Below are 13,639 nucleotides of genomic sequence, written 5' to 3'. Positions count from 1 at the left end.
GCTCTGTGGAGAGCTCATTGCAGTAATCTAATTTCTGAGTGACTAACGTAACTGTATAGGCAATCCATTATTGACACAACTTGATAACCAAAACCTGGACTTATTTTTTTGCCTCTGCCCTGTGAGTAAGGTGTGACTCCGTGCTGTTTGGCTAGTTCCAAAATGCTGATAAAAATACATAGAGCACTGATCACAGTTTAACATTGTTGAATCATGCAGCCTACTGCTCATGGTCTGAACTTCGCAAAAAGTAACTAAACATTTTGGCCCTTTTTTTTCTTCCTATAGATGCTGTTTTTGCATTCCAGTTGCGCAACCCAGTGCACAATGGCCATGCTCTGTTAATGCAGGATACCCATAAGCAGCTTCTAGAACGGGGCTACCGGCGTCCGGTTCTGCTCTTGCATCCACTTGGTGGCTGGACAAAAGATGATGATGTTCCTCTGATGTGGCGTATGAAGCAACATGCGGCAGTACTGGAGGAAGGAATATTGAATCCAGAAACAACAGTGGTGGCCATATTTCCATCTCCCATGATGTATGCTGGACCAACGGAGGTAGATAAATTGTGAGAGTATAAAAACAATTCCAGTGTTAGTCTGTAATGTTTTGTATTATTGCGCTGTGTATTATTGTGCTGTGGTTTGTATTTTTTTTTTTTAAACTGGCAGTTGAGCCTTTAATAATAATCTTCTCTTCCTTAGCAAACAGCACCACAGAAATCCCTTTGCTATCCAGGCAAATATCCATGTTTCTATGCAGTAATTCCTGTTTGTTTTAGAGGATTTAAAGTGGGAGATGGGAGACAGAGCAGTGTCAAATTTTTAGATGCTGTTTCCTTTTTTACAGTTAAAAAGACATGATGTATTATCTCTTCACCTTTTCTTTTTAGATGAAGTTATGAAGTCTTTTAACATATTGAATAATTGCCAAAAAACAGATTTTAGAGATCATAGTTTTATGTCCCAATTAAAAATGGGACAGTGGGGTGGGTGGATGGGTGTGTGTCTTTGGCAAACTTAATCTAGGGAGAATTGCTTTACGGCGTTACATAAAAATGATTATGAAATAACTTTTGGCAAGATTTTATTTAGAGGTCTGCATTCAAATTGAACCCTCTAGAGGTTGTGGGATGCAGTGAAGAGAATTAAATGTTGACATTTGGGGGAGATTATTTGACTCAGGGGACATTGGTTCTATATCTCATTATGATTTTTTTTTTTCCTTCGGGCCATGGGAAGTTCAGATCCTGACTAGGTTCACAATAACTGAAATTAACCATCTGATGGCGTTTTGATGGACTTAGTCTAGTTACCATAGACAGGGAGTCCACATAGCAAAAATCAGCAGTTGCATTTAATGTTCGGTTACCTCTCATTGTTGGCAGGCAAGGTAGTTATGGAGACTGAACTGCCTTTTCACCCACAGAGAAAGGTAGCCCCAGATCAAAGCATGTTAGCTAGGCACCATGGGAAGCTTGAGCTGTTGCTTGCGGTGGATGTGTTGCCACCTTTCACTAAAACTAGACTCATGCAGTTTTTTAAAAAAAATCTCTTTTTTGGCATTAACAATATTTTTGGCTGCTTGTTGTACTCTGTTGTGGTTTAAGAAACCAAACACCCATAAATTAAGTCGCTTATGAATACAGTGTCCCTGTTTCCATGTTTTCCAAGTGCATATCTTGAGTGTGTAAGAGGGATTTGAACGAAACGACTCACAACCTTCAGTTGTGATAGTGAATAAAATAAGAAACATCCTCTAATTTATGCAGCATTTCCAATGACCTCAGAAAGCAGCCTGCCAGTAATGTGTTGTAACCAGCTAAAGGGGAAAAAAAAAAAGACACTCTTCCTTTAATCATTTTCTGTAGGTCATTTAGAAGACATTGGTACCAGATTTGTTTCTTTAGTGCAAATGATTTACAGAACAACAGGCAGCTGTTAAGCCAGTATGGTTATCAACAGGATGTACATGGTTTTCCAGTCTGTAAAGATTTAATGGGCATGTTTTGTAGGCCTCAATTTAGCATTTTTGTACTTTAAAAACCTCTTTTTATGGTGTGTTGGGTAACCAGTTAGGAAATTAGATGTGCAGTCCTGACAGTTATCTCTGAAGGAAAAGAATCAATTCCAAAAAGGGCAAATGCCATATAAAAACCTTAACTGCTTCACCCACTGGGGAAGATGAGCACATGCCAAGGTAGGGCCAGTCAAGCTTTTTTGCTGCCCCAAGCGGAGAAGGGGGGAAAAAAAAATAAAATAAAAAAGCCGCAGTCGGCGGCACTTCGGCGGCAGCTCAACCATGCCGCTTCGTTCCTTGGCGGCAATTTGGCAGCAGGTCCTTCACTCCAAGAGGGATTGAGGGACCTGCTGCCGAATTGCTGCTGAAGACCCGGACGTGCTGCCCCTTCCCATTGGCCGCCCCAAGCACCTGCTTCGTTCGCTGGTGCCTGGAGCCGGCCCTGTGCCAAGGAATATGAATGCATCACACTTGGACAATAGCTGCTGATTATGTTCTTGCCTCTCACACTTACACTTTATATGATTCTAAAGCTTTTTGAAATTATTCTAATGAAACACCAGTGGTATCCTCCACCACGTCTCATTGTGGCGGAGATTCCTTGGTTGCTATTAGACGATATTAGCTATTAGTATGATAGTATAAAACATAAAATTTTCCTTTCGAGATCAAGAAAAGCCCAACAGCTGTACTGGCCCATCTGCATGTTGCTTGTGTAAGTGATGGTGTGTTTGTGGTGTAAACGTGTAAAATAGCAGGCATGCCTAACAGACTTCAGATGCTTTCTTTGCACCCATAGCCCTCATCAGCAATGGAATCCGGTACATGTGCTGTCTAGCTGTGGTCAAGGTGAAAATTCATACCAGTTGTACAGTGGTAATTCTGTAATTAGTTTCTGGTTCCAATATTTGCACAGTACTTAGATACTATGTGAGCTCCCCTCTTAAATGTTAAATCCTATGTTTCTTGCCCTGTTAACACTGTTAAGACTTGAAGTATAATTTAATGCAGAATACAATGTCATGCATAGTAACTAACACACAGGATATTCATCTTTCAATAGGATATCTGCATCTGAAGCAGCTGCAGAAGCAGGTTCTTGACTCTTAAAACTGTAAAAATGCGAATTTACATTTCTGCATGTAAATGTTTGGAGTAGGAAGATGATTATAGGTGTCTGCAGCAGTCTGTTAAACCTAACTTTTTGCTGACACAATTAATTATTTCTAAACTTGCATGTTTATAATGTCACAGTAACATAACAGTCTCACCCTATGATGGATCTTCTGTATCACTTTTTCTCAGTGGTTGCCTGGTATTTTTCTTTTAAGACATTTTAATTACTGTCTAACTCAATGTGTCTATTTTATGTTATGTATGTTAGTTTATAGTTATTTTTATGAGAGGGTAAGAATGCAGTTTTTAAAATTTTGTCTTCACATTATCAAGTGTAAAATTCTGTAAGCTACACTCTTATAGTCTTAAAAAGTTGCCTGCCCTGCAGGGAATTTTCTAACTTGCAGGGTGAATTCTATTGATTTCCTATAAAAGAGACACACTTCCTCAAGATAGATAGAATTTTAAGGCATCAGGATCGTACACTGAACGAAAACGTGCATATGCACAATGTGCTGTACTTGTTAAGCTGTATTTAATTTCCCCCCACATGTGCACATCAAAAAGATGTTCCGATTAAAGTGCGAAAGTTGACAAACATGAGAACATTTCCCGTTAAGGGGATAAATTGATATCCGCTGAACTTCTCTATCATTTTCAGTCAATTACTTACTAAGCCACACACTGAAAATATTACAACCAACAATGGAACAAGAAAATTTGCTTAAGATCTGATGGTATAACTGGTTATCCTAGAAGCCACAGAACTGCTACTTGGTTACAAAAAAATCTAGTTCTGTAAGAACCGAAGATATTTAATTGATAGGTGTTACTTTGTCCTATCAGAGATTACATCATAAAAAGACTCCAAGTGGTTTTACTCATAGCGCATTTAGATTGGGATTTCAAAGGTGAGGGAATTAGGTGCTCAACTTGCAGTGAAATTCAATGGGATTTAGATGCCCAAATCCCTTAGGCTTATTTTGAATACTAGGAAAAATATCTAAAACATACATGGAATCACACAATATGTTACACTTTGGAATCTGGTAAGTATTACTTGCAATCTGCTATCCACCAATTATGTTAATGAGGATTATCTACAGACAAAAGTTAAATGAGTTCCTCAGTTCTCTGAAAACAGTTCTGTGTTTGGCTGTAGAGGAATGTCAGTTCTGTTTAATGTGGCATAGTCTATACACAGAATTTGCTTTTTAAAGAAAAAAATTTCTGCCTTCAATAAATAGCTTAGTTATAGGGGAAAAAATGTGGCAAAGTTGAGCTGTTGGAATGAGTGAAGCACTTATAACTATGAACTTTACAAAAAGTAATGTAGGGAAAAAAAGTTGATATGTCTCAGTTTTTAATATGTGTGAGTGTATATAAGTGCATATTAAAAACAAACAAACCCCGAAATACGTTTTAATATGTCAATGCTGCTTTAAGATTGAAATTTTAACAAAAACTCAGGAAATGTAATGGTAATGTTTCTAATAAGTGTTGTTTCCTCCCTTTTTCATTCTGGATATATTCAGTCTAACAAGTAATCAGAAATAGTGCACAGATGCAATATGGCTGTGTTTAAAATTGCTGTGGGAACTGTAACTTTCACATTTTCTAGCTGTTAAGATTTGCAGTTTTAAAACTATTTCTCTTGATGTAGGTGAAGTAATTGTAGTAAAGTTCTATTCTTTTAAGTTCCTGAATCTTTCTCTCGACAACCTAGTCTGCCTGAATATATTGCTAATAGAAATAGCAGTGACTTTGGAAATAGACAAAGGTACAGTATTCCTAGTGTATATGACATGGGGAATACCCATCTTCTAAGACTCTAAGGGACAGATTTTCAAAAGAGCTCAGCATGCAATAGCTCCTGTTTAAACACCTAAACAAAGTGGACTGATTTTTCATTTGTGCTCAGCATCTGTTGAGACTAATGGGAGCTGCTGGGTACTGAACACTCTTGAAAATCTTGCTACTTCATTGAGGTACCTAAATAGGTGCTGAGCTCGTAGAACAAATAGCCTCAATTTTGAGTACTGAACACTTCAGAAATGGTGTCCCTACATCTTCTGGATCTTTATAAGAATGGCCATAATGGGTCAGACCAATGGTCCATCTAGTCCAGTATCCTGTCTTCCAACAGTGGCCAATGCCAGCTGCCCCAGAGGGAATGAACAGAGCAGGTAATCATCAAGTGATCCATCCCCTGTCGCTCACTCCCAGCTTCTGGCAAACCAAGACTAGGGACACCATCCCTACTTATTGTGGCTAATAACCATTGATGGACCTGTCCTCCATGAATTTATCTAGCTCCTTTTTGAATCCTCTTATAGTCTTGGCCTTCACAACATCCTCTAGCAAAGAGTTCCAGTTGACTGTGCGTTGTGTGAAGAAAGACTTCCTTTTGTTGTTTTAAACCTGCTGCCTATTAATTTTGTTTGGTGACCTCTAGTTCTTGTGTTATGAGAAGTAGTAAACAACACTTTCTTATCTACTTTCTCTACCCCTGTCATGATTTTATAGACCTCAATCATATTCCACCTTAGTCATCTCTTTTCCAAACTGAAAAGTCCCAGTTTTATTAATCTCTCCTCTTACGGAAGCTGTTCAATACCCCCTAATAATTTTTGTTGCCCTTTTCTGAACCTTTTCCAATTCCAGTATAGACCACTTGCATTCCAAATGGAAAAAATTTCATTCCTTGCCTGTGTTTGTCAGTTTGGGCTCTTCTGTATATCTTGAAGTAGTTCTTGGTGAGAACTGCTCTTTTACACAGGAATAGCCGTACGGGATCAGACCAACGTCTGTCTAGTTCAGTATCCTATCTCCATCAGTGGATGGCACCAGAAAGCTGCAAGCAGCTGCTTGATAGGTTGATATAGGGTAATCTGGCCCCATGAAAGTCTCATCCTAATCCTTAATAGCTAATCTGTCTTCAACCCTGAAAAATTGAGATTTCATCTCCTTTCTGCTGCAGAGCTACTCTCCTTCTTCATCACTAATGGGTAATGTTACCTGTGGAATTAGATGTGGTCCAGTATTACTGCTGGAGTCTCCAGGACTAAGCCTTGCTCTTCAGCTCAGGCCACCAGATCTTCTGCATCCAGTGGTGTAACAAAATAGTGGTTCCGTTTCTCCTGACCGTTTTGTCTTAACTTTGAGTTGTATTTGTTTTTGTGCAGTAGTGACTTTATTTCAGCTTCTCTGGTACAGCACCTTTTGTGTTACTCACCCCCCCCTTCCCTTCTCCCTACCCACCCTCCCCTTTTCTTCTCTCCCCCCCCCCCGCCCCAGCAGCAGAGCAGCCTTGCAACCACTGAGCCAAGTCCAAGATGTGCTGTAGGCAGCTTTTCGGGACCCTCAGGGGGCGAGCTGCCCTGCTACCATAAACCATAGACCCTCACTTTGCTAGGGTACAGGTTTGGGAAGGCAAATTGTGCCCAGCAGCTGTAAACCACCCACCCTCACCCTGCCAGGATATGGGGCTTTGACTCAGACAGGTGTGTGGGCAGGGTTGAGGACAGCCTGCTGAGGGGTAAGTTGTGAACTCCAGAGACTGCCTTTCAAAAAAGGCAAAAGCAAAACCCCCTTCATAATGCAATAATTCATACTGTTAATGGTTTAAACCCTTTGTCTGACTTCCCATCCTGAGGGATGTGTTTGCTGGGGCTTTTTTTCCTCCCAGACACACTTTCACGGTGCTGGAAAGGATTCATACCTATCAGATGTTCAAAATCAAGACTTTTAAAAGTCGGATGCAGAGAATTATTCACCCAGAAGTCAAAACGGACATTGCTATGGACATAATTTTACCATTGTGGTAAAGGTGTGCAAAGATCCAAAACTTCATACTATCAACCACTTCCTGGCAGTGGCCATTCGTAGCCAGTTATCTCCAGCAGCTAGGATTGCTGGTGCCATGTATCAGCTTCATCCCCAGGAATTTTTTCTGAGGACATGGAACAACTCACTGGATAGATCACATCTGAATGTCCCTTTGTGGGAGGGTAAATACAAACCATATGCTGAGAGGCAGGCCAGTTTTTCTTTTAGACTTATTGCAGAAGCAAGCCTTGTAGGCAGAACGGCATACTTGAAAAACAAACTTCCAGAATCTTAGAGTACACATCCTTTGAGTTCACATTGACAGCTGTGTCAGTGGTGTGTCTGAACAAAAGCATACAGCCACGGCTGCACGGATTCAGACAGTGGTCCGTCAAGTCCATTGTCATATCTGGGACCGTGGCCAGTAGCATTTACTTCAGAGGAGTGTACAAGAAACCGTGTAGTGGGCAGTTATGGGGCTCAGAGGGGAAGTTTCCTTTCTCTTTTCGTTAGAGGTTGGTTTGCTTATGATTGAAGCATGAGTGTTTGCCTCTTACAAAACCAAGGAGTAACCAAAGGTCAAACCCTCTCTGTGGCAACGGAGGGAGTGTTCTGGAAATAGAAGAATCTGCTTTTTTTCATGATAATTCACATAAAAGGTGCAGACTAGAGGAAGTGGGAAAACTGAAGTTCTCCTCCTCCGCTAGCCCACAGTTAGTGGGAAATAATTCTCGCATCATCTTGTTCTAATCCTTAGCACCTCTTTGGTCATCCTAGAGCTGTAAAGATCTATTTCAAGCATGCATGTATCTCAAGAAGTACACATGCCAGTTGTACCACTTTTATTTCATTCTATCCATAATGGCACAGCCTGGGTCTTCAAAGTTGCTGCATGCAAGATGTTAAAATCCTGCACCAGTTGGAATGCTAGGCATCCGAAAAACTATTTATGAAGAAAGATTCACAGCTCCCTCTACAGTGTTCCTAGTGGGCCTTGCGGGAAGCCTCATCTGAGGAAGATTTGCAAAGTAGGTTTCCATTCCTCTGCAGAGGTATCTACTCATAGGAGGTACTGCTGGGTTGGTTCCCAAATAATTCCTTTAAATTACAAATTTCTTGCAGTATATGGGGGGAATGTCTGTTTCTGCCTGTAATTCTATTACAGTAATTAAAACTCTGCTTATCTTTTCACTCCCTGGTTCTGTGGTACACTACTTTCTATTAGTAATGAAAGAGGAGAAAAGTTGTGTGACAGAATGAGAAATTTGTGACCTGGTAATTCTCTTTGTTAGCAGATTCTCTCCTTATTCAACCTACCCTGGTGGTCTGGTAAATGACTAGAATGAAATTTGTAACAAATTGGAATTTTTCTCTAAAGAAGACTTGAACACTTAATTGCTTTAAGGTTATTATATATGAATCAAGTTGTTATTTTAATGCTAATCCGTTGCTGGAGGATTTTTACAGTTTTGGAAGAACTCTTCTGGTGGCCTGAGCTGCAGGGTGGGGGCTTAGTGCTGGAGCCTACAGCAACATTGGATTGCCTCCAAATTTCTTAGGTAAATGGTATTAACCCAGTAGTGATGCATGAGGAGAGAAGCTGTTAACAGAAAATTATCAAGTAAGAAATCACTCATTCCAGTGTAACTTTGATTATGACCTAAAAGTCATTCATCAGAAGTTAAAATTTTTCTATTTAATTGCTCAATTCTTGTCATTTGCTGACTTATTCTACTGTGAAAACTCCTTATGATAAAAGAAAAGGACAGTGGGGAATATGCAGTCCTTTGGCACTCTGCCTTCCAGCAGTCTCTTTAGTCTCTTGCCATCTTGCAGAACTTGCTAATTGATCAAACTGTCTTCAAGATGCCAGATGCCTCCTGATCTACTATGGCCACCCAGTGCAGTTTGGAAGGCCAGGGAAACACAGATGGAGAGTTGTTTTTAGTTTGTCTTCAGTTTGGCAGAAGTAAAACTGCTGAAAGTGGGTAAATGTTTATTTCATAGTACTGATTAACTTATAGTAATGCTTGCAATTAAAATGTTTATATATGTAATTTTTTTATTGCTCTGATGGGATTTTTGGCAGCGAATTACTGGGCTGCATGTCTTTTAGAGGAGGAATGTATTTCATTTAAAAATGGAAATGTGGAGCCAGATCACATTTCATTGATGGAAAGACTTCCTTTGTATTAAACTGTCATTATGCTATAGGCCAGTAAATTACCCAAAAATAAAGCATGTTCAGAGAAACTACTAAGTGTTCCCAAAAAGGATAACAAAAAAATTAAAGATTGCTTAATTTTTCTTCCCAACTGTGTTAAACACAAACGAACAACCCTTTTCCCCACCTCAGCTGACCCCCTCTCTCCCCCCCAAAAAAAATTAATATAGAATCTATTAGGATTTGCAGGTGGGATTTTCAAAAGTGCCTAAGGACCCAATTTCCAAAGGTATTTAGGTGCTGAGAGATGCAGATAGGCACCTAGTGGGATTTTCAAAAACACCTGAGCGGGATTTCTGAGTGAGAGAGGCTTTGGGGAGCTTTGGTTTTAGCAGTGATATGCAGAGGTGTTGGGAGCAGGGAGCCCAGAATCTCATCAGAGGAGCTCTTAGCCACCTCCACTCTTGCTTGGTTCGCTGAGAGACAAAGCAGGAGTGCCTGGGGTGCAGAGTGCTCGAGCTATCTGTGCACTACGAGTTCCCTACTTCCGTTCAAAACAGTGCAACGTTTACCCCAACTGTGTGGTTAGAAATAGCCTCCTTCTTACTGGTTGGAGTGTTGAATTGATGTATTGAAGTAGATGGTTAATGTGTGAATCCTGTAGATTTTATTTAATGGTTTGTTTCATTGTGTTGTATTGGGTGATTGTTAATAAAGGGAGGTTTTTTAAGTAACAATAGGTTGTAGTGTATTAATATGGAAAATTATTGTTTGTCTCTGTTAAGTGATGTGGTGTTTTATGCATAACTGTTTTTTCAATAATTGGCATTTATGGTTGGAGATAAATGTTGCACATTTTATGCAGAGATGAAGAGGAAAGACGTTTATTATGGTGGGTGTATCTGGGTGAGGTAATATACGTATGGCAAAACTGTAGTGGATGGGTGAGCATTGTGTTAGGGATTTCTTGTGGTGGCTTTTTATTTCCTTTTTTTTCTTTATTGTTGTATTGGTGAAATATGCAGTTGAGCAACCTTACCTGCTTTTTAACATTTTGTTGGGACACTGTATATTCAACTCATGAACCTTTTTTTTTTTTTTTTTTTTCCTTTTTAGTACCAAATACGAAGCAGAGTTAATTGAACACTGGTGCACTTTTAAATATGCATTTCCGAATTTTGCTGTTGAAAAGCAACATTGTGAGAGAATGCATAATCTTTTAAGGAAGTGCATTTTAGTCCATCAGATTAACTTTTAAATTTTGGGGGGGAATATTGAGGATTGCTCCTAGAAATTGTAATACTATGGAATGGGGAAATAGTGTGTGCTTGGGCCTAAACTATTGCTATAATTTATTTTAGTATTTTATTACCCACAAGAATACTCCAGGATGTGTGCTCCCTTGTGTCTCAGATCAGTGTTCCAAACACTATGCTAAATTACTGTATTTTAAATGTATAAAAGACTCAAGGCAATCTTAGATGTCCTTGGATTGCCTAGAGCTGAAGCACCACTTATGGGCAATACATATAAAAATGATGCAGATAAATTATTTAATTTTAGGCTAGGTCTAGATGAAGGCTTGTATTTACATGTTTAAATATTTGAGGAAAAACTTGTGTTTGTGTGTTTGTTTAGATTAGGATGTGGAAGTCATTTCTGTATTATCAATCGAGGCTACCTGCCTATGGTCATTCACTGTTTGAAGGGTGTGAGACACTCTTCTGACATGGCACGTTAGTTCAGTTACATTTCTTGATTTTTGTAGGCTTATCCGAACAGCACTTCTGCATTGCTCTCTACAGGCAGGTTAATTTTGACACCGCTGTTAAACATTAAAAACGTAGTGATTTACACATTAGGTCTCTCTGTTGTAGTCTCTTGTCTTTTATAGTGGGCAATACCACATGTTTCAGAGGAAGGTGTAAAAAATCTCTGAAATATATCTACATGAACACTGCAGTTTTTCACCTCAAGGGTAAACTTTCTTCCCTAGCTGATAAGCTTATGTTAGAAGGCTGAAACATGACAACCCTTTAAATTCATTGTTGTTAGTACAACTACAGATACTCTTATGCACGTGAATAGCTAATCTGTTTTGAATCTGATTGAGCTATTTACTTCCACGCTATCCTACACAAGGGAGTTGCATAGGCTAATTATATTACTTAGCATTTGCCCTTATAGATTTTTTTTTTAATTTAGTTCCTTTAAATTTAGAGGTCCCAGCTGACCATTCAATTCATTATTCATTCCATTCATCTGTCATGTCAACATATTCTTTCCAAGCTGTGTAGTCCTATTAATCTCCTACAGAAGCTTCTCCCTGATTCTTAACATGACATCCCTAGGGCAACTACAGGAATTGGTTACGTGGAAAAGTAAGAGGGAAGTATTCATTGTAGCCTGACTGTCTTTTAATGAAACTTATCAGCTGGAAATGGAAAACCTGCACTGAGACCAGTCAGGTCTTCATGAACCTAATAGCAAGTGCTCTGTTGAACCCTCACTGATTTATGGCTTGAGAACTGCTTAGCAAACTGAGATGTAATATTGCTTTCATGCGAACTCTTGTTTTATATTTTTACTATAGAATAACAACAAAAATATATGAAGTGATACACATTTTATTTATTTTCTTGGGACGCATGAGACGCCAGAGCATAGTTCTACATCATAGGCAATAGTGATAGTTCAGCAGTAGCGATAGCATTGTTGATCATCCCCCTTGCCTCCCCACAGCTGCTCTTTGTCTCCTGCTCATTTATTTTTCCCAAATTGTGTTCCAGGTTCAATGGCATTGCAGGTCACGGATGGTAGCAGGAGCTAACTTCTACATCGTGGGACGGGATCCAGCAGGCATGCCACATCCTGAGACTGGGAAAGATCTCTATGAACCAACCCATGGTGCAAAAGTGCTGACTATGGCACCAGGCCTCAAAACATTGGAAATTGTACCCTTCAGAGTTGCAGCTTACAATAAGAAAAAGAAGGGCATGGATTATTATGACTCTGAACAGTAAGTTGTTTTAATTTTAAAACTAAAGCGTTCTGAGTAATGTGTGAGGTTTGGGTTGTATTTTTTTTTTTTTTTTTTGCTAAGTCTTTCAGCATTTATTACCTAGTTTTTGATTAAACAGAAGCTTCTCAGAGATAAGACAGCTTGGTTTGGGAACACTTAGTTCACAGTTCTTAACTTGTTTTATAATCTTTGTATAGAAGAAATTATTTTAACCGCTACCTCTTTTGAGGTTGTTCTTCACTGTGTGTGTCCAAAACCAGTTTCTGTATATATTACTGTGGTGCCTACCAGTGCAGTGCCACTGTAGGTGGAGATCATTTGCCATTTAATTTTAACCCACTTTCTTCAGGAGTTTAAAACACAGCTGCTTTCATTTGATAATAGTTGATATCACCACAAGCTGTAAGAGTAGATGTCTTTCTAAAAAGACAGCATAAATTAGGTACATTATGTCTATAGTGTACATCTACCCTATACTACATCTGTATGCTATGTGGTGTATCAGGTCTCAATTATACAGGCAGTTTGCTTGCCCTGATCACGTGGCCTGCTGAAGGGTGTTGTGTAGCATTGCTTCTTTCCCCCCAGTGGCTAGCCTCTGTGAGAGCTTCCTGTCCCTTCTGGATACTGACCTGGTCTATGAGTGGTTCTAACTTTTTTTTCTGTGTACACACACACACATCCCTAATTCTTGTTGCCTTCCAGTTCAGGGAGTAGAAAAAATGTGGCTGTGTTGCAGGACCTGCACATATGACCACCATGCACATATTGCTGAAGTTGCAGGATCCCTCCCTCAGGATTTTTCTATAGAGTAGGAAGGGTGGTCTAGTGAATAGGGCAGTAGACTGGGACTCAAGAACCTGAGTTCAATTACCAGCTCATCCACGAATTTCCTGTGTGACCTTGGGCAAGTCACTCAATCTACCTCATGCCTCAGCTCCCCTTCTGTAAAATTGGAATAATACTTCCCTACCTTCCAGGGGTATATTGTGAAGATAAAATCAATTGGTGATTTGAGGCATCCAGATCCCATGGTGATGAGGGCCATCAGGAGATGGCCATAAGAGAGCCAGTGCTTTTTTTTCTCCTACCATTTGTTTGAGGCTAGTGCTTGCAACCCCAGGCAATTGCTAAGACAAGAGAGAGGTTAAATGTTTTTTTGTTTGTTTGTTTTTTATTACTAGAGGAGTATGGGCAGATGGAAGTAGGGAGGATTTAAGATGATATTCTGAAGAACTCCTAAACTCTGCAAGACTGAAAGTGACTGAAGCTGTGTTTTTTCTGGAGCTAAATAACTCCATAGGACCATGGCCTTTCCATAGGACCATGGCTTGCAGAGCTGAGCAGGCGTTCCCATCCCCATCACGCTAGCTGGCTGACTTGGGGGTGGGGAAGAGGAAAAGGTGGACAGATCTGCTATGTTCAGCCTCACAGCAGGGAGAGTACTTGTGCAATGCCGACAAGGATTATATGGCAAATTTACAGAGGGA

At 39.8% G+C, this 13,639-nt stretch overlaps 1 protein-coding gene across 2 annotated transcripts in view; it reads left to right on the top strand.

The window, feature by feature from the left end:
• The window catches only part of PAPSS1 (3'-phosphoadenosine 5'-phosphosulfate synthase 1), an 81,856-nt gene that overhangs the window by 59,646 nt on the left and 8,571 nt on the right, over positions 1-13,639 (top strand). For both annotated transcript variants that reach the window (XM_054030121.1, XM_054030122.1), the window contains exons 10-11: positions 289-557; positions 11,917-12,146. In XM_054030121.1, coding sequence (XP_053886096.1) covers positions 289-557; positions 11,917-12,146 — 499 coding nt within the window. The remainder of the gene's footprint in view (positions 1-288; positions 558-11,916; positions 12,147-13,639) is intronic.

This window comes from Malaclemys terrapin, chromosome 5 (assembly GCF_027887155.1).
Source record: "Malaclemys terrapin pileata isolate rMalTer1 chromosome 5, rMalTer1.hap1, whole genome shotgun sequence".
In the NCBI taxonomy this organism is placed as follows: Eukaryota; Metazoa; Chordata; order Testudines; family Emydidae; genus Malaclemys; species Malaclemys terrapin.
Note: the sequence above shows the minus strand (reverse complement) of the source record. Positions and strands in the feature narration are given on the sequence as shown.